Raw genomic sequence first — 20,954 nt, 5'->3', positions numbered from 1 at the left:
CTGTTACTTAGATAACTTCCTGTAATTTACCAGCAGGATCTGTTTAGTGGGCTGCTGCTGTCAGTTTTCTTTTTTTCTGCCTTTCAGTGTAGACAATGCAGTGCTACTCTCTCATGAGAAATGTTGTGGTTTGCCTTCCACACAATGTGATCTCCTAGCTCTGTGAACTAAAATTGAAACGTGGTTTATTTCTTCTTTTTTTGAATAAGAAGATGGGAAATTCTTACGCCGGGCAGCTCAAGACAACCAGGTTCGAAGAAGTATTGCATAATTCTATTGAGGCCTCTCTCCGCTCAAACAGCTTAGTCCCCAGACCAATCTTTTCTCAGCTGTATTTGGAAGCCGAGCAGCAACTTTCATCACTAGAAGGTAGGAAATCTTGGCATTTATATTTCTGTTCACATAGAACTATGAATCCATTCCTTGTTCATCCAGTGATCATCATGAAAGTTTCAAATTAAATATATAGAGATGCAAAAGTATTGTTTGGCTGCTTTATGTTCTGTGCAACCTCCTCCTTCCCCCAAATCTAATGCAAATTTGAAAAAAGAACTATTTGAAGCGAATAATTATGGAATGCTCCTTGTTTTTACAAAGTAAGGCTCTATTTTTGCAAACACTTATGGACATACATAACTGAAAGCACTATGAGTTCAACCACTAAACACAGGCAGAAATCTTTGGAGGATCAGAGCTTTATCTGGTAGTTTACCTTTATAGAATAGAAAATTCTACTATGTTACACAGTTGCAAAAATACAACAGATTTACAAATGAGAGATGATAAAAATAATTTTGATTATGAATGAAAGCAGCAAAAATATTTGCAGCCTTCCTATTAAGTATGCTAAGAAGATTTTATGATTAATTTTGGCGTGACGGTGTTTTTAACTTGATCTCCATTTTTCAAGGTATTGGCTTAAGCTGTTACCTAGTGTTCTATGGTAAATCCTGCTCACGGCCTCTGGACTGATGTTTAATGTCTTGGATTTCTCTGATTTATTAATATCTTTGCTGAGCTGCTATGTTGGTCTCTCTTTTACTCATGTTTACAATGTTGCTGCACCTGTGATGGTCCCAGGATAGTAGAGAAACAAAGTGGGTGAGGTAATATCTTTTATTGGACCAACTTCTCTTGGGGAAAGAGACACGCTTTCAGGCTACGCAGAGGTCTGTGGTCCAATAAAAAATATTACTTCACCCGCCTTGTCTCTTTCTTTTATTCATTCATTTTTCTCTCTGGAGGTGGAATAGTTTAGATGAATGTGTAGATCTGACAACCAAATTAATTAGAAAAACAAGTCAGCTAATATGTAACATCAAGTCTACTTAGGAGCTAAATTGTGTTTGTTCTCAGTGGGTCTGACAATGTGCAGGCAACATTATCCTGCTGGCACACATATTTCCTCTCTTTCAACTAACTACTGGAGTAATGTTGCAATTGTTTCCTGCGTGTGTGTTCTTTCGTAGCCTGCAAAAGATGATGTAGGCACATATGGACTGCAAAATGTGTAAAGTATAATATAGTTTGTAATAAGTATAAGTATTCTAAAAAAATCAATCCAGCCACTGAAAACAAATGAAACCATTTTGAAAAGATTAAACACTTGCCAATATCTCACTGAAAATGTTGAAAAACATTCTGTTTAGAAACGGATCTGCTTATATCTCATACATGTTTATCTCCCTCCTTTCTTTACTGCTAACTAAGGACCAGGGCCGGCTCTAGGGTTTTTGCCACCCCAAGCAAAAAATTGGCCGCCCCAAGCTCAGAGAGCGCACTTGCCCAAGCCAGAAAAAAGAAAAAAGGATGGCCGGAATGCCACCCCTGGAATTGTGCCACCCCAAGCACATGCTTGCTTTGCTGGTGCCTAGAGCCGGTCCTGCTAAGGACATTTGCATGAAAATATAATCTCTGAGTGTCCATCTGCTCCTGCTGCGTATTCCCCACATGAAGTGATGATCTTCTATTGGCAAAAAGAAAAAAGAGTACTTGTGGCACCTTAGAGACTAACCAATTTATTTGAGCATAAGCTTTCGTGAGCTAGAGCTCACTTCATCAGATGCATCTTCTATTGGGAATTTCATAAATGTTTCCATGGCAACTAACTGTGATATCACAAAGTGGAGTATGACATCAGCTGGGAAAGATGCTTCAAGAGCAGATGCATTGTTCAGGGACAAAGGTGTAGTTTTCACACTTCTGTAGCTCCTTTCATTCAAGGTTCTCAAAGGACTTTACAGACCTTCCTAGCCTGATCGTTTTTTTTTTTCCGGTCAATGTGAACAGAATCAGGCCTCAATTAATTAAACCTCACAAATCTTTGCCCTGAGCATTCCCTTTCATGAAAAGATCAGAGGATGGAAACTCTATTAGGCAATCCATACAGAGCTTTTTCTGGGTTGTTGCATGAAATGGTTGAGGTTGCAATCTCACATCTTACATCCTGCTCCAGCCTCACCCCCAGAACAAACAGGAGTTTCCTCCTCTAGGAACCATGAAGCCCTAAGGTCTGAGGGGTGGACGGCAATAACCTTGAAGCAATGGGCCATCCTTGTGGTGGCACTGTGCTACAACACCAGCTCTTGGCCCCCCTACTATCTGTATCCTCCCTATTCTTTGACTCCTTGACACAGTGGGTCTGTTGTGGTGCAGTTTATTTGTGGTCCTAGCGTTTCCCGCCCTCGCCCCCCAAGCCAGTGTTTTCAAAGTGTAACCCATGCCTACTTGGTGTGGGGCTCTGTCCTCCTCTTGTGGCACCTAGACCATCTAGAGATTGATGAGTCTGCTACAGCCTTGGCTAAGTGCCATGTGACTTTTAGCTCATGCGGTAGAGCATTGTTTCCCAAACTATGGGGCACGGCCCCCTAGGGGGGCATGGAGGAATGTCTGGGGGGTGTGTGTGGCAGGGCCTGGGCCAGCCCCCACTAGGGAGGTGGGGAGGAAGCACCATCCAGCTCCATTCTGCCCCCAGCTCCACTCCAGCCTGGCCCAGCTTGCAGACATGGCTCAGCCATCGGCGCCCGCTCTTGGCCCCAGGACCCACTCCAGCCACACCTCGACTCCTGGCCCCGGCTATGGCTCTGCTCCCAGCCTGGGCAGAGGAGGGGCACAGACACATTCTATTACTGGTAAGGGGGGTCATGAGAGAAAAGTTTGGGGATCACTGCAGTAGAGGCTCATACACTAAGCTTCAGAGGTCCCAGGTTCGATCCTGCCTGCTGACGACCGGGGTCTGTCAGCATTATACAAGCTTGGAGGGAACCATGCGTTAAGTGATTCACCCAAGGTAATACAGTGAGTGGCAGAACAAGGAATAGAACCCAAGAGTTCTGACTCAACATTCTCTGCACTGCCAGCTAAGTCGTGTAGGCACAAAATGACAAAAATACAGCTGCAGAATTGTCTCTAAATAGAATGGCTCTGGTATCCTGTTAGGCACTAATGGCCTCACAAGTTGCTATTGCTTCTTGCCGTATTTGAAGAGTGTTTTTCTGAAGTTATCTTGCAGCTCACAGTTTGCATTTTTTTGGTGTTACTTTGCCCTGTTCACCATACCACTTGGCAGCAAACCAACCACCTTGACATCAGTCAGGTTTTTTGTTCCTGCTGCTGTTGTTCTTATTTTAAAATTGTTAATTTATAAGGGACACTGTGAACTTGAAATATAGTTAATTTAAAAATAAATGAGTTGAAAGTAATTTCAGGTTCTACTCCTACCCCTAATTCCCACAAACCGATTTTTGTGGTTCACATAATTTTCCTATTTAAAATGTTTTTCTCTCCCCTGTTGCTGTGTGAAAGACCTTCACAAATAATAGGGCAAAGTGCCTACACAGTAAAACTAGACTAGTGTTATTACAATTTATGATTATATATTACAATTTACACCTAAAATCCTATAAATGTGAAAGAGATTATAGCCTGTTTTATGCGGGAAATCAAACTGAATGATCATAATGGTCCCTTCTGAACTTAAAAGTCTGTGCCAAATATGCACAAAGTAAACCAGCTAAAATTAAGGTCTCTTTTCAACCTGTAGATTTTTAAACTATCTTTTCAAATATCACTATGTCTAAATTACAACTTTTTTAATTCCAGTTTTTGCAGATCATTTTGATAACACAAGATAGAACAGGGGATAACCCCTTGTTACTATTACAATACTGTGTTATTCAGAAAAACAGTTGCTTTTAAAACATTTTTTCTGTATCCTAAAACTTTGTTTAGACATTCTCTAGACAACTGTTGTCTTAGTTTGCTGCTGTTACTGTTTTATATAGATCCATTTGCCTTCCTTAGTCATCATATCCATAATCATTTTGATGACTATATATTAAATAAACTAAAAGCTCCATGGGTCCACCACACTGTTTGTCAATCTTTTTTATCTTTGCCCACGTAGTGATCGATTCTCTCTCTTCTCCTATATTGGCTCATTCAGCTTTTGAAATGGCCTGAAAATATTCTTTAAATACTGACTCTCTTCAAATGATCCTGCTGTCAGCTTGCTGGGTTGTCAGAAAGCCTAGAGAGTCTGATGTGACCTCTCACCTTTAATCTTGCCTTTCTAATGACTAGCTTTTAAAGTTTTCTTCTTTTTGTGGCTTTTGGAGCTTGGAGAACCCTCCTCCAAATGTTTAGTAAAGTGACATACAGGCACTTCCTAGGATGGCTTGATGGCTGTAGTAGATACGGATGGTGTTTGGCTGGTGCTAGTTTAGATTTCTTGTAGGCTCTGCCCTGACTATTGGGGGCATTTTTGAGCTGTAGCTAGTCTGTGTCTGTTAGAGTATGGGCATGCTTCTCTGTTAAAAGATTGGGGGCCAGATTCTCTGCAGTGTAAATCTGTATGGGCTTATTGAAGGCAGCAGAGTTGTGCCATTTTACAGCAGCTGATGATCTAGCCCTGTATATTTTTTTCCATTTTGAGATTGGTGGGGATGATCTTATGAACTCTTCCTTTCTCATTAATGCCTTCTGTCTGTGGACGTGGGACATGTGGCCTCACCTTGAGGTGGCTCAACTGGCATCAGAGCTTTTGCTGCCTTTTACTGGAGATGTCTAGGGTACTGTGTGTCTCAAAAGGCAAAATCAACTTAGTTCCTAAGATGCACAGGAGAGGGTCTTGTGCCTGCAGCCTACTTAAGGTGTACAGGAGAAGGGCCCCAGCAGACAGCCCCCATAAGGTGTGTGGGTTAAGGATTTCTAGCAGTATCTAGTCAAGTGATCCCACATTGCAAAATGTATTTTTAATCCTTTCTTCTTTAAAAACAACTAAAACTCGATAAAGAACTACGGGCTGGTAAAAACTGGCATAATTCCATTGACCTGCACTGATTTGCAGCAGGGGAGCATCTGGCTATATGCTGATTGAATGTTAAGGTAAAGTGTACAGCTGAGCACTCAGTAGTCAAAAAACTGATACTGTTAAGGCTGCAAGAGCAATCTTTACTCTGCCCCTTAGTGTGGATACAGGGCCTGATTCTCCATTCTGAAGTGATAGCATTTCATGCCCACTTTGCAGGGGTGGAAATGACTGCATGCGGTGCACGGGAGGGGAGAATCAGATTCACAGTCTGTAATTCTATGCTTACATACTGTTTCTCAAATAGTATACTATTTCATACATTTTTTCTGCAGCTGCACATACACATGTGGGGCATCTTCTAGTGCTATGTGCTACTCTGCGTATGCCCACACAGGCAGAGCCCATTAAAGTAATTCATTTTGAAAGTGGACAGGAAACATGTCTTGTACATCATATGCAGCAGTGCAAGTAGAGTGGTCCGGTCCGGTACGACGTACCAGCAAGATATTTATAGCTGGTATGGGTTACCGGAAAGAGGAGGAGCAGAATGTGGGGCCACTAGGTGGCCCCATGCTGGCAGCTCCCTTGGCGCAGCTGTACCGCTCCCAGGCCCTGTCCTCCGGTGGGGCTGCTGTACAGATGGAGGAGACCCTATGTGGAAGGGCTGGGGAGGTAGAGCATGGGGGCCCCGGGCTGGGAGGAGTCACATGAGGAGGTCACGTGCCCCTCCCCCACCCGTGGGGGGAGAGGCGTGAACTGGTAAAAAATGGATTCGACTTGCACCACTGATCATATGACATGTTAGCTTCTGAATCCTGCACATCGACATCAATGGCAGTTGATCTCAGTGGGAGTAGGACTGGGACTTAAGCACAATAAAATAGTAATGGTAAAATTAATTGGCATATACAGACCATCCAAGGGGGGTCAGGAGTATGATGCCCTTGCTCACATTGACTAGTACCCCACTCGATGTCAGTGGGACTGTTTGTGGAGTAAGGTGCTATTCAACATTAATAAGGGTGTCACAGTCTGGATCTAGGTTTCCAGCTAAATTATCTTTGCAGTTAACTAGCACCTAAGGAAGTCTATGTTGCTGGCTGAAAATAAATGTTATGGCTATTGATTTAAGCCTTGATCCCAATGACTTGCACACGTACATTACATTACTCATGAGTAAAATTAAACACATGTTTAAGTGTTTGCAGGATTGGGGCTTAAATTATTTTTTTAAAAGAATACTTAGCAAGAGGAGAATCTACCATGTAAAATTTCAGTCAATAAAGATGCACTGGATCACAATGACTGAAAATAATGTAAGCGGAAAATATTGAAAAATGCAATGAGGCTGTGGAAAGAATTCTATAAAAGTGGTAGCAATAACGGTCTGATACACTGCACTCGTTGTGAAATATTATCTGATCATGTAATTCAGCTGGTGTCAATCAGTATAGCTCTGTTGACTTAATGGAGCTATGCTAGTTTACATCAGCCAAAGATGCTGGCCCTGTAACACACAAGGGGTAGAGCTAACGTTATGTCCATTGGTAGCATTGTCATTTCCTAACTTACAAGTGCTTCACTGTGCAACTTTCACCTTCTGTAGACTATTTTGTAAAAAAAATGGAATTATATTGTATAGACTGCAGATACTCAAAATGTACAGTTTTTTATAATGCTGACAACTGTGTGTGAGGGTAGACCATTAAAGTCTCCTGCGCTCTGTACGGGGGATGTCTACACTGCAACAAAAGATCCAAGGCACCCAATCTCAGAGCTCAGATGAACTGACTCTGGCTTCTGGGGTTTGGGCTGCGGGGCTAAAAATAGCAGTGCAGGCATTTTGTCTCAGGTTGGAGTCCTGGCTCTGAGACCCTTCCCACTTGCCAGGTCTCAGAGCCAGGACTCCAACCTGAGCCCAAATGCCTACACTGCTATTTTTAGCCCTGCAGCCCAAACCCTAGAAGCCCAAGTCAAATGAGCCGGGCTCTGAGACACAATGCTGCGGGTTTTTCTTTGTAGTGTAGACATACCGTAAGAGCTCATCCACATAAACCTGGGGCTTACTGTGGGAAGCAGTTTTTTTTACACTCATTTAAAATTGGATTTTGACTCATAACAATGATTTGCAATATGCTTGAAAATAAAGACCAAACCCCTGAACTATGCCTGTTAGTGCAAAATGGAGCTGTCACTCATGTTGTACAGCTGCACGTTTGCTTTTGGATTCCTTTCATTCTTAATCTGAAAGCCTGCACAGCTCTCCCCTGCCTAAATCTCTGCTCCCGCGTTTTGTTACTCCTGTCTCTACATTCCAGTGACAAAGGCTGCTTCACTTCTCCCTTTGTCCCCTCTTTACCTCTTGTCTTTGTGCCTTCTCCCATGTTATTCGCTGTGCGTACCACTCTGCCTTTATTCCAGTTCACCAGGGATCAATCTTGCTATTCATGTGAGTAAAGGTAAGCATATACTTAAATACTTTGCTGTCTTGAGGCCAGAGTGCTTGGCACCTTTCAGGGTCAAGCTTGCAACACCTAACCTCTCCTCTTTCAGATCCCTCCTTAAAACTCACAAATGCCAACCCTGGAGTCATTATTTAAGGAGGGGACAAAGTGGGGGAGGAGGGTCACGGAGAAAACCCCTCTGTGGCTGACCTCTCCCATGGGATTTCTAGGGCCTTATCCAAAAGTCCACTGAAATCAGTGGAATGACTCTCATTGACTTTGAGCTTTGGAACAGACATTCCTTCCTCATCCCAGTGGGTTTTGTATTGTCCATCTATTTAAGATCTTTGGGGCACGGAACTATTTTTTGTTCTGTTTCTTGTACAGCATCAAGTATATAGTCAGCACTTAACTATTAATAATCTGCATTTGATCTGTTGCTTTGTGAGAGCATCTCAAAGCAATTAGATGTATGGATTTCTTTTGGTGTAAATATTAAAAGCAAAGGTCAAGGGAGCTTTTATGAGGACAGAGTTCTGTTATTGACAAGGGTTCAAATGTCATGAGTCAGGCTGCCCAAAATCATGAGACTGACTTCAAAATCATAAGATTTTAAAAACAAAAATCTGGGGGTTTGTTTTTATTTGCCTTCCGTTTTCTGAGATTTAAGTGCACTCAGGTCACATTTTAAAGCTTTTCTCCACAATCACAATTGCCAAACTTTTTTTTTTTTAAATGAAAGTTGAAATTCTCATATAATCACAGGACCTGCAGTTTTAAGAAAAACACCAAACATTGTGAGACTTGGCAACACTGCAGTTCCTTGCAAAGACAAGGGAATCCTACTTTTCTGTAGCACTTGCTGTAACTGGGACACTGCTCATTCCCGGGATCAGCTATTGCCACAGCTGTCTATTCTCTAAATGTAATTTATCCTGTGATACTTTTGTAGCAGGCAGCAGAGTGGATAATGAGGAGGAAGAGGAGGAAGAGGAAGAAGAAAGTTCAGAATCAAGTAGCCCTCCTCTCTCTTATCAGATGAAGCCTCCTCCTGAAGGCTGCTGCACTACTGACGGTAAGAAATTCACAAGACTCAAAGTTTGGCAACTGATCCAATGGCCTATTCAGGCAAAGCTCCCATTGGTATCAGTGGAAACTGGGGTCCCAGTAAAAAGTGCAGGATGAGTCCAAACATCATATAAAGCACCTTCCAAGTGGCTCATCAAAGTTAGGTATATAGAAATTGTGGGGCTATCACAGTTTGTTACCTCTTAGACAAAACTAGAAATTTGGTTGATCATACGCTTTTGTGTGCCTTTGCCTGAATCTTTCAAAGGAGCACTTCTATGTCAGGATAAAGGAGGGGACTAGCCAGCAACTTGAAATCTAACTAGATTTAAAAAAAACTCGAGTTTAAAGTAGTTTCAGATATTACACCTGCTGCTGAGTGCTCCGACAACTTTTGTGGTTTTATCACCATATTTTCCCATTTAAAACAAAATTCTTCTGCCCTCTCCTGTGGCTGGGAGAAAGACCCACACAAACAAGAGGGAAAAAAACTGTATAAAAACTGTAAAACTGCCCAGACACCAAGTGCTAATGTCTCTTGTTAAACATACAGCTTAATATAATCTTTTTTATGTTGTTAAATATATACAGTTCCATAAAATATATATATTGTGCAACAGTGTTTCTGTTGCTGCAGAAAACTTTATTTTTACATTTCCAAATTTTTATTTATTCACTGTATTTCTAGCTTTTGTTTATAGCTCGCCCAGTAGCCGGAAAAATATTGACACTGAAGTGAAACTTGACGTGGTTTACATTTTTTTTTTAAATAAAAAGAAAATTTGGAGTTTGTTCAATAAGGAAACTGTGAAGAATTAAGCAAAATGACCTTTGATCTCAGAAATGTGTTGCATTTGTTTTTTCTAGGTTTCTGCCAGGCTGGTAAAGATTTGAGGCTGGTGTCCGTTTCCAATGATCAAATTGAGGTGCCTTCGGGGTTTTTACTTGTTGGTGCTAAATCGCCAAATCTGCCTGATCATCTTTTAGTGTGTGCCGTAGATAAAAGATTCTTGCCAGATGACAATGGGCGTAATGCCCTGTTAGGTAAGTTTCCTTGCTCACACTAAGTAGATGCTGTTTTGGACTAGAGTCATATTTACTCTTGTTGCAAAGTGAATGTGGTAGATCTTATTTCCATCACTTGCAGACAGTGGTCCTCCCTGATTGCTCACAGCAAGATAACCTTTTAGAGCTGGCTGTGTTTGCACTGGAAAGAGTACAGTGTGAGCTGCTCCAGTACAAATGCTGCATCTCCTTTTATCCTGAGAGAATGCTATGCCTTCAGCTGAAGGTTAAAGTCATTGTCAGGCCAGTTTGAATTACAGTTGCCTGAACTACACCTTCAATAAATGAGCTATTTCTGCGCTGCTGCCTGTCTGCTACCTTTCTAAACACTGATATGTACCACTCCCCTTCTCAGATGCAATTATTCTTAGCGAACAATTGTGGCAGCTACCTGGAGTGAATCATAAGATTCTGCAGTGCAATTGCTGTTGGTCGTTTGGGCCACAGAAATTCATAACTCTTTTTTAGATTGTGATCCCTTTTGGGTAGGGATCAAGTCCTCAAATGTATTTGGACAGTCCCTAGCACAACAGGGCTCTTCTGTTCCCAGCTGAGGACTTTGGATGCTACTGCAGTATGTATGTATGTACACATAAAAAATGAGAGTTAGAAGTCAAAGTTTTGATTTGACACATAAGCAGACAATATTGTGTGTCTGTCCTTGGTCTTAAAATAGAAAATATTTCATGACAAGGATAGTGGGGAAAACACAGGAATTTTGTTATTCATCAGTTCAGGTGTTTGGCCCCTGAACTGTAATTAGGTTCTGGTATCCGGTTGGTAGTGGTCACAGCCCTTCTGATAAGTTATGGGCCTGATTCAAAGCCCACTGAAGTCAATGGGAGTCTTTCCTTTGGCTCAGGCCCAGTATTACTGTTGACAGTAGTATTGAAAAGCCTCTAACATCTGAAATCATATGGATGAATGAGCTAATTATGAACATGATAAAAACTGAAATAGTTTGTGTAATTAGGTGCAGTGATTTTAAATCTACAAGAAAATTCTGGGTTTTGTTGGTCATGCATTTTGAAGTTTGATATGTAGCATTTTATCTCAAATGGTGCTGTGCCTCTTCTGTGCAACACTGAGCTTTAATTATTAAAAGAAAGAAAGAAAGAAAGAAAGAAAGAAAGAAAGAAAGAAAGAAAGAAAGAAAAAGAAAGTTAGTTGTTGCTGGGTTTGTTAGCCTTTTTGTTGATCTAGAAATAATCCTCGCAATTTCACTTTTACTAACGCCAAAGGTTCTGATGTGAACTCGGTTGCTGTCTCAATTTGAATAAGATTGAAAGGCATTTGGGATAACAGCATAGTGTGAAGGTGCATAATGTAACTCCATGTACAGTAATGTCTTTTGGCATGGGATCTTACTGACTTGGACTGGCCACAATACAATTGAACAGTGATTGTAAAGGAATTAAGGGGGTTGTAAATCAGCCAAGTGTTGTCATTTTAAAGATACAGACAGGAATGCTGTACCACTCAATTCATTCACTGCTACCACTATTAACAACTTAAATTCCCTAGGCTGTAAGCACAGAGGAAGTAGTATATTTGTTAATTGCATGCTAAACAAGAACAGAAAAGGACAATAAGGAGTATTTGATATTTACTCACCATTTTTTGTGCTACTTGTGTCCTCAGTTTGCACATTCCATGCTATATTAGTTGCCTGTAAGCTATTTATATGCTTATTTTTGATAATTTTATCACACATGAAAACCAATGAAGCAAACACTTTGCTTTTGTGAAATATTTTAGCAAAGCTGTAGAATTACCCCTGGAAAGTCTGGAATAAACTTCAACCAAAAAGAAGCTACATATTTAAGATCCTGATTCAGGCCACAGAATTTGCAAACAAAGGAACGCTCCTGAGTCCTATAGTCTGATAAAGAATAGGGTGCAGTTTATTGTCAGCAGGGTAGCACGGTGGTGGAACAACAGTCCATTGACCATATTTAGGTAAATAAAGATTGCTTGGTTCTGTTCTCACTAGCTATGTCTTCATTGCCACTGGGAGTGAGCCTGCCAGCCTGGGTAGACAGCCTTGCCTGTCAGGATTCAAGCTAGCACGCGTCTTGGGCTGCAGCGTGGGCTCTCAAGCATAGGGGGTCAGGTGGACTTGAGAGCCCAAGCTCCCACCCAAGCTGCAATGTCCACACTGCTATTTTTAGCACGCTAGCTCGAGTTCTGCTAGCAAGAGTATATCTAGGCTTGCTCCCAGCTGCTGTGTAAACATACCTATGTATGCTGGTGTAAATCAGGATTAACTCTGTTGCAGTTAATGGAATTATACCAGGGTCAGTGAAATTAGAATCCGGCACACAGTCTCACAAGCCAAACCATTTTATTGACAAATAAAAGGTATTGTCTGTGACAACTGAGCTTGTCTTCAATTCATTGTTTGCTGGACTAAGATGGTTACCACTTCGTCTTACACTAAATTCAAGCTGACAACTGCAAAGGACTTTATTGAAAGGAACATAAGAACAGTCATACGGGGTCAGACCAATGGTCCATCTAGTCCAGAATCCTGTCTTCTGACAGTGGGCAAAGCCAGGTGCTTCAGAGGGAGTGAACAGAACAGGTAATCATCAAGTGATCCACCCCCTCTTTTTATTTGATGGCTCTGAAAGAAGAGAACAGTTTAATTATTCCCGAAAGTCTGGGTTTGAGACCATTTTCCTTTGCAAAACTGTGGGTGTGTGTATTTATAAACAAAATGGAAAATGGTGTCCCAAAATCTTTAGTAACTGTAGAGGTAACAGGCTCGATTTTCCAAAATGCAGAGTACTTACTGAGAGTCTATTGGAACTGAGGGCATCTGGCACTTTCCAAGAGGTGCTGAGCACCTTACAGGATCAGGTGCAATGTTTGTAACCCATGAGACACCCCATTTTCTTTCCTAAGTCAATGGTGTTTGTGTCAAGGGGGAGGGTATTGTTCTCTATTGTAGATTATCCAAAAGTAATTTATTTATAAGGAAAACACACCCAAGAAATGTCTTTGTGGTTTCCAGGCTATTCTTGAGCTGGCTCCATATCAGTTTGTGGATATGCCTGTGGGGCATTTGTAGGCTCAGAAGGAAAATATACCCGAGGAGCATCTCATAGTTTCCTGACGTTATCTTTTGACTCCTAGTCTTGTCTCCATGACAGGCTGTTGACATGCCTCTGGGGCATGTATAGGATTGGTTTATTGATTGTGGTAAAAGGTTGTATTACTCTCCTAGATAGCTGTTCCTGTGATTCGTGTGCCATTCGTATTTGAGAATGAATTACATCTAATATTCCAATGGAAAGGCCCCCTTCCTGGAAACGTGTGGGTGTCTGCTTCAAGCACAACCATTTGTGTGTAATAGCACAGGAGCCTTAATTCGTATCCTGAGAAGCGCCTAGTCATTGCACCAGCTTATCTTTATTAATCAGAATTAGATGCCTTGCCTCACAGCCCTGCAAGGAACTCAGTGTTTTGCTATTAAGAAGCCTTTTCCTTGTGCCTGGAGATCTGCTAGAAACTAATGGAGAAGGCAGTGTTGTGATTGGGATCATTGTTTCCCAAACAAATGCAGCTCATACATTCCCCTCCCCCCCCCCCCCCCGCAAAAAAGGTTTTTCTGTTTATTTTCCCCACTTTTCGTGCCTTGAAGTGAGACTGTGAGGACAAACTATGCAGCTAGTGTCTCCTACCATCTTCTTCCCAGAGACAGAAAACAGTTGCACAGATCATCCCCACTTCCATTGCTAGGAGTAAGAAGTCGTTTAGTCACTGGCTGGGGACAGAATAATATAGCAGAAAAGATTAATTTGTGTATTGTTTGTAAGCCTGGTTGTGGATGAAAAGTTCCAGTGTGAAGTATTGTATTGTTACTACTATCATTGGATGAAATGCAAAGGGTGTATACCAAGCTCATTATAATACCAAGCAGGACCGAGCACTCTTGCCTGGTCTTATAAAAACAAACCTTGCTTCAGACTTTAGATGAAATTGAACTGAAAGCCCCTCCACACTGGGCTGGGATTAGGATCGCGGTGCTGGGGTAGAGTGTGCATACAGGGAATGGTGGGTCTCAGACAAAAAGACACAATGCAGTTGGTGGGTCACCTTATGAAAAGGTTTGGGAACCACTGCTCTATTTAACCACTGAGCAGGGGCAGCCTAATCAGGGTCAGTGCAAACAAACTTTTCCAAACTGTCCTACTAATGAGCCTCAGTCCTGACCCAGAGAGTCAGTAATTGTACAGTAAGAAGACAGGTTAGTCTTCATGCTCTGTCAGTCCTTTGCCTCTCTACTTTAACTAACTGACAACTGAGTGTACTTGTCTGCTAGGTTGTGGACAGATTCATCCAAATCCATTTCATATAGACTGCTGAAGATTTTTCAGATGGTAACAACCTTCAGTCACTATTGATGTAGGTGGATTTGAACTGCTGACCTGGAGGTGAAAAGCTTTTATCCCCTATACTCTATGAATTGATCTCTTGTTCTCTTGTGAAATCAACCTTATGACATAGATAAATTAGGACAGCTGCCCTGAATCCCCTGACCTTTGTCCTTTCTATAATGTATGGAAGCCTATTTGATTTAGTTTATTTATGAAACTACCTGTCTTTCCTATAAATTGCTGCTTCCAGACATTGGCATGTAAATGTAGCATGTGAAGAGGAAGGGAATAGTGAAATGTCTGAGTTCTCATCCTGCAGAATCCCTGTTGCCATATATTGGGTCATGAATAAGGTCAGAATGATGCTTTTTAAACCTGTGAATTAGCCATATGATGATGATATAAGTGCTGGATGGCATCTTTATTTCACCATGATCTGAGCACAATATCAACTCTTGAAAACAAAATGAGATCCTCTTAGGATCTCTTATCAGTCAGATAAGGGCTCCCAGTTAGTTGAATGTTCTCAGCTCCACTACGACCCTCTTCTAATCCATATCTGACTGATAAAGGATTTTTTAGGTGCTCTTAATAGTTGACATAAAGTCATGCTGTGTTGTAGTTCTCAAGTTATAGCTGAAATATGCTAATGAAAAATATGTGGGCAAAGCTGGCTGTCAATGAAAGTAGAGTAACAATAGGGGGACATAATATGTATAGCTGTGTTGGGGGGAACTTGAAGCAGGGAGATCTCAGGAGAGTGCAGAGAAGCTGGTGGGTGGTAGTGAAAGGAGACAGTTTTGATTTTTAAAAGGCTTTTCAAATAAAAGAAGTTCTAAAATGTGCAGCCTCCAAGTCCCTTTCAAAGCGAGTGGTCAATATTAGATGTATCTGAGACACTGATCAGCTCTCTCATGCATACTGAAATGATTAGTGTCGACAACATTAGGTGGTGTTATATTACCTTAGCATTAAGTTGTTGTCTTGTATGTTACTATGTGGTGTTATGTGATCTGAGGGGTTTAGGAGGAAATCAGGTCCTGCCTATGTGTGCTGGAGTTGTTACTTGCAATGTTCCAATAAATCCCTGTGACTATTACAACTAATAGCAGCAGCTGGAAAACCTTAGGAGCTGAAATAAGTCTGATCTATGGTGAACATCCAGTCTTGAAAGGGAAGAAGATTTGTACTGCAGGGGTTAAACTGATGACTATTAATCATCAGCCACTGCAGACAACAGGAGATTGGTATGCTGCCCTCCGTTTTCAGGACACATACTTCCACATGACAATACATCCTGGCTGCAGAAAGTACCTTTGCTTTATAGCAAGAGACATCCACTACCCGTACATGGTGCACCCCTTTGGTCTGTCACTGGCCTCAAAGGTCTTCACAACATGCAAGGTGGTAGTAGTGGCCCACTTGTGCCACTTAGGTGTCCAAATTTTCCCTTAGCTACATATTTGGCTAGTAGATGGAGCTCAAGCATCCAAGTCAACAGCAGCATCCTCATTATCAGACAGCTATTCTCTCATCTGACCCTGAAACTAAGTTTAGACAAATCAAAGTTGAAGCGGATAGAGTGTATAACATTCATAGGAGCAGACCTCAATGCCATAACTGTGATGACCTGTCTTCTGGTAGTTGGGTTTCAGTCCACTTTGTCTGAAGGCCTAAAATCCAACACAGTTACAGCAGTGCATTCCTGTCTACAACTGCTGGGCCACATGGCCTTGTACGCATATGTAACTCTGCATGCCAGACTTCACCTTCATTGTCTATGGGCCTGCCTTCATTTGGTTGATCTTCTGACTAGGCATCCTCTGGACATGCTTGTTTATAGGGCTGCACGAGTGCTTGAAACCCTGGACTGGTGGCTGGACCCTCACAATGTGTGCAAAGAGTTGCTTTTCCTGTCTCCTGAGCCAGCTTTGACTCTGGTTACAGATGTGTCTACCAAAGGCTGGGGGGCCCACCTTGGTTGACTTTGTGCGCAAGATCTGTAGTCACCCTTGGAGGTGTCTCTACACATATATGTGCTGGAGCCCTGTGTGATTCATTGGGCCTAAGAAACATTTATGTCTACCATTAAAAACCATGGTCATCTGTACATATCTTTTGTAGACATTATGCCATCACTCAGGCCTTTGGGGACGATGGTAGCTTGGACAAGTAGGAATTGCAGTCTCTATTCAGATCATTCAAAGTCCCTGCATCAGTAAGGGAGCAGTTACGGCATCACCTGCAATAGAATGTATATGTTCACAATCACTTCAAGAAGAAAAATGGGCTACTTACCTAGAGTAGCTTGTTTTTTGAGATCTGTTGTGCACATATGCATTCAATGGCTGCCCCACCTTCTCTGCTACTTCTGACAATAATTTCACTAGTAGCAAGAAGGAACGGAGAGGGAGGTGGCAGACACGCCCTTTTATGGCCCTGGCTCAGCACACCAGGAGAGCTGGGGCGCATGTGTTGCCCCATGGTACCGCTGGCAAAACTCTCTGACTCAAGTGCATTGGGTGCACATTACTCCTGCAGAGGAACGTATATGCAGTTGAATGTATATGTGCACAATGCATCTCAAAGAATAAAAGTTACTATTGGTAAGTAACCATTTTATTTACTGAAGGACACCTAGACTGGGGAAATCTTCGCAGTTCAGGAACGATTATCCATTGATCCAGGTACCAACTTGTTAGTGTATGATGGTAACAGGATTGTTTTTTTAGCAAGCTTACAGAGAACGATACTAGATCATCTGGGGTATGAAAAGACACTGAGCTGTGTATCTGACAGATATTTTGGCTGGGTGTGGCTGCAGATGTTAAGGACTAGGTACTTTCCCGCTTTACCTGTCAGGAAAGGAAAGCGCCGGCAAGAAGAGGCAGAATTCCTTAGGAGCACACCAACCCACCAAGCCCTAGGTGTTCATACAGACTGAATTGGAAAGGCCCTCTGTCAGAAACACCAGCTGGAAATTGGTATTTGCTGATAGTGTCTGACACCTTCTCAAAGTATGCTGTGGCATGACCACTGAAGGATAAAAGGACTGAGACTGTTACTGATGAATGGATGAAACATGTAGTGTTGCAGTTTGGCCCACCAAACTGCATCTAAAGTGATCAGGAGAAGGAATTTGAATCATGGTTGTCACAGGAGGTGTTCTGACAAGTCCAGATAACCGAGGTGAGGACTGGTGTTGCCCACCCTGCAAGTAAAGGGAGTGTGCAGAGAGTGCACCACTGTTAGTTTGTCAGCAAAGACCAACGAGACTGGGACACTACGTCACCTTTTGTTATCTTTGCACAGAACATAAGCATGCACTCACCTATCCGTCACTCTCCTATGAGGTCATTCTGCACACTCATGCTTCCCTGTGACTTGATGTTCAGGCTGCAAGAACTGACAAGACCCCCTGCTACTACGCAGGTGGGTGATGTGGCGGAGTCTTATATCAGTGACTCAAGGACAGCATTCCCGAAGGTGGAGGAACAGATTAGTTGGAAGCGAGCGTGTCAAACACAAGATGCCAGGAAAAAGGAAAACTATGTGCCCACCCAAAAAGGAGAGAAGGTGTAGCTCCGCAAGTGGAAAAAACAGTCTGGAAAAAATCTTCAAAGTACTCCTTTTTGGAGGGGATGTTACACAGTGATTAAGAAACTAAACAGCTTATCTTTACTGATACAAAACAGCAAGACTGTGCCACTTTGCATCAAAAACTGATGCACACATTCACTGAAAGAAAGGGGAAGGAAAACACTGAGGATACCCAACAATTATTCCAGAAGGATGCAGAACAGGATTTGGAGGTACCCCCAGCAGGTTCTTGTGGCTCATAATGGGAGGCCAGTTGTGTAGGAGGAATTGCTGGGATATTCTTGGGACCTCAGCACATGCTGTCTTCAGCAGGCGGGGTGTGTACAACAAATAGAGGACATGAACCCTGCGGTCACTGATAATCTAGATCCAAGTATGAATGAGGTGTCAGTGACGGAATAAAGGCCTCTAGTGGGCAGACCAACACAGAAACCTGCATGGATGGCAGACTCCCTGGGTTCCTAGGAGTTACTGTTTTTAAACTCTTATTTAACTAGAGGGGGAAAAGTTGTAATGGTTAGTGTAGACAGCAACTCCACCAGTGTATGGTGTAGACAGTGCTAGGTCGACAAAGGAATTCCTCCGTCGACCTAGCTACTGCCTCTTGGGAAGGTGATGGGAGAATCGCTCCTGCAGGCATAGGTAGTCTCTACGCTGAAGCACTACAGCGGTGCAACTGCACAGCTACAGCTGTGCCGCTGTAGCATTTAAGTGTAGACGAGCCCTAAGTGAAGATTAGGGTTCCTAATTAATCTCACATGGCTAAATGATATTGCTCAGGGGGCCCTTAAAGGCTATGGAACCTTTCAGTGCAGTCTCTGCTAGTTTGAGTCTGGTCCAGGTTGTGGTCACTGATCTAAGTGAGTCACTTAGGAAGCTTAGTAGGAAGCTGGTCATGGAGCACGAAATCTTTTCAAGCGTACCACGGAGCAGGCACTGTATCATGGAAACTGATCCAAGTGGCTCTGTAGTGCACGTGAAAAGATTTCGTGCTCCATGACCTGCTTCTTCCTGGACAGCTTTTTTCTATCACCAGTTTTGGCGACCTGGTAGTCTGTCTCAGCAAATAGATAAATTCTAGAACAGGCACAGACAACACTGTCTTGCCATAGGAAGTGGTTTCTTCTATGGTCAGGCTTAAAAAAACCCATCTGGGTAGGTGTCAGTGTAGGGAAAAGTTCACTGCTGCTGGCCACGCTTTCTGTGTTCTGTGGATGAACAGGAATTTCATTCTCCAGTTTATGCCCCTTTCATGAACTCTGAATCTGGTTAGAACACATGTAACACTGTACAGCTTTAAGAAAAGGAGTAGTTGTGGTACCTTAGAGACTAACAGACTCTAAGGTGCCACAAGTACTCCTTTTCTTTTTGCGAATACAGACTAACATGGCTGCTACTCTGAAACCTGTACAGCTTTAATCACTAGGTTTTATTTTGGGTTCCTTTTACTGTTGCTTTAATTACTGAGGTAACTGAAGGTTTTCATCTGTTACTGTTGATATTTGTGTGATGTTAGACAGATGGTTTTGTGATACCTGGTTTAACATGGAGGCTTATGCAGAGTGCTAATTTGTCCTAGTGTTATAAGTCATAGTGACCTTTACTAACCCGTATACCAGAACCTGAGATGTAACAGTCATATTTCAATACACTCCAACATATCCCTAGCAAAAAGACCTAGTACCCTTAGATACCAGACCAACAAAGGATGAATTCTGGCCTTTAATACATTCTGCTGAGCCATTACGAGGCTAATGAGGAGGGTAATCAGATTTGTAAGCAGAGCGAACAATACTTTTCCTTGTATTCTCCTTCTGAACAGGTGTTTTTAGAGCATTATATTTCAGTGGCTTGCTTTTAGTTTTCCTTATCTCAGTAAAACAAAAATGTTGGCAGCTAATTTGAAAACTTAGTTTGTGTGAAAGATGTGACTTTAAATATTAACATAACCTTCCCTATTATCACCTACTGAACAGGGAGCCTTGTCTTGCATTGAAGCCAAGGAGAGTTTTGCTATTGACTTCAGTGGGTTTAGGATCAGGCAAAATTGTAGCCTTGTAAGGAGAGTTGGTGCAGTGCTGTGCCACTCCACAAGGGGCTGCAGGAGTGGTTGTCTCTTAAACTCCTCCCTGAACCTCTTAACAGACAGGATGGGTGTCATAAATATAAAGGGAAGGGTAAACCCCTTTGAAATCCCTCCTGGCCAGGGGAAAGCTCCTCTCACCTGTAAAGGGTTAAGAAGCTAAAGGTAACCTCGCTGGCACCTGACCAAAATGACCAATGAGGAGACAAGATACTTTCAAAAGCTGGGAGGAGGGAGAGAAACAAAGGGTCTGTGTCTGTCTGTATGCTGGTCTTTGCCAGGGATAGACCAGGAATGGAGTCTTAGAACTTTTAGTAAGTAATCTAGCTAGGTATGTGTTAGATTATGATTTCTTTAAATGGCTGAGAAAAGAATTGTGCTGAATAGAATAGCTATTTCTGTCTGTGTATCTTTTTTGTAACTTAAGGTTTTGCCTAGAGGGGTTCTCTATGTTTTTGAATCTAATTACCCTGTAAGATATCTACCATCCTGATTTTACAGGGGGGATTTCTTTATTTCTATTTACTTCTATTTTCTATTAAAAGTCTTCTTGTAAAAAACTGAATGCTTTTTCATTGTTCTCAGATCCAAGGGTTTGGGTCTGTGGTCACCTATGCAAATTGGTGAGGCTTTTTATCCAACATTTCCCAGGAAAGGGGGGGTGCAAGTGTTGGGAGGATTGTTCATTGTTCTTAAGATCCAAGGGTCTGGGTCTGTAGTCACCTACAAATTGGCAAATTGGTGAGGCTTTTTACCAAACCTTGTCCAGGAAGTGGGGTGCAGGGTTTTGGGAAGTATTTTGGGGGGAAAGACGCGTCCAAACAGCTCTTCCCCAGTAACCAGTATTAGTTTGGTGGTGGTAGCGGCCAGTCCAAGGACAACGGGGGGAATATTTTGTACCTTGGGGAAGTTTTTGACCTAAGCTGGTAAAGATAAGCTTAGGAGGTTTTTCATGCAGGTCCCCACATCTGTACCCTAGAGTTCAGAGTGGGGGAGGAACC

General features: G+C 42.3%; 1 protein-coding gene across 1 annotated transcript in view; it reads left to right on the top strand.

Annotated features, from left to right (window-relative positions):
* The first annotated feature begins 212 nt into the window (after positions 1 to 212).
* GREB1 (growth regulating estrogen receptor binding 1) overlaps positions 213 to 20,954 on the top strand; it is a 78,105-nt gene continuing 57,363 nt past the window's right edge. Inside the window, exons 1-3 of the mRNA XM_077811555.1 lie at positions 213 to 369; positions 8,708 to 8,830; positions 9,691 to 9,867. Coding sequence (XP_077667681.1) covers positions 213 to 369; positions 8,708 to 8,830; positions 9,691 to 9,867 — 457 coding nt within the window. The remainder of the gene's footprint in view (positions 370 to 8,707; positions 8,831 to 9,690; positions 9,868 to 20,954) is intronic.

Source organism: Eretmochelys imbricata, chromosome 3, assembly GCF_965152235.1.
Source record: "Eretmochelys imbricata isolate rEreImb1 chromosome 3, rEreImb1.hap1, whole genome shotgun sequence".
NCBI lineage: Eukaryota > Metazoa > Chordata > Testudines > Cheloniidae > Eretmochelys > Eretmochelys imbricata.
Note: the sequence above shows the minus strand (reverse complement) of the source record. Positions and strands in the feature narration are given on the sequence as shown.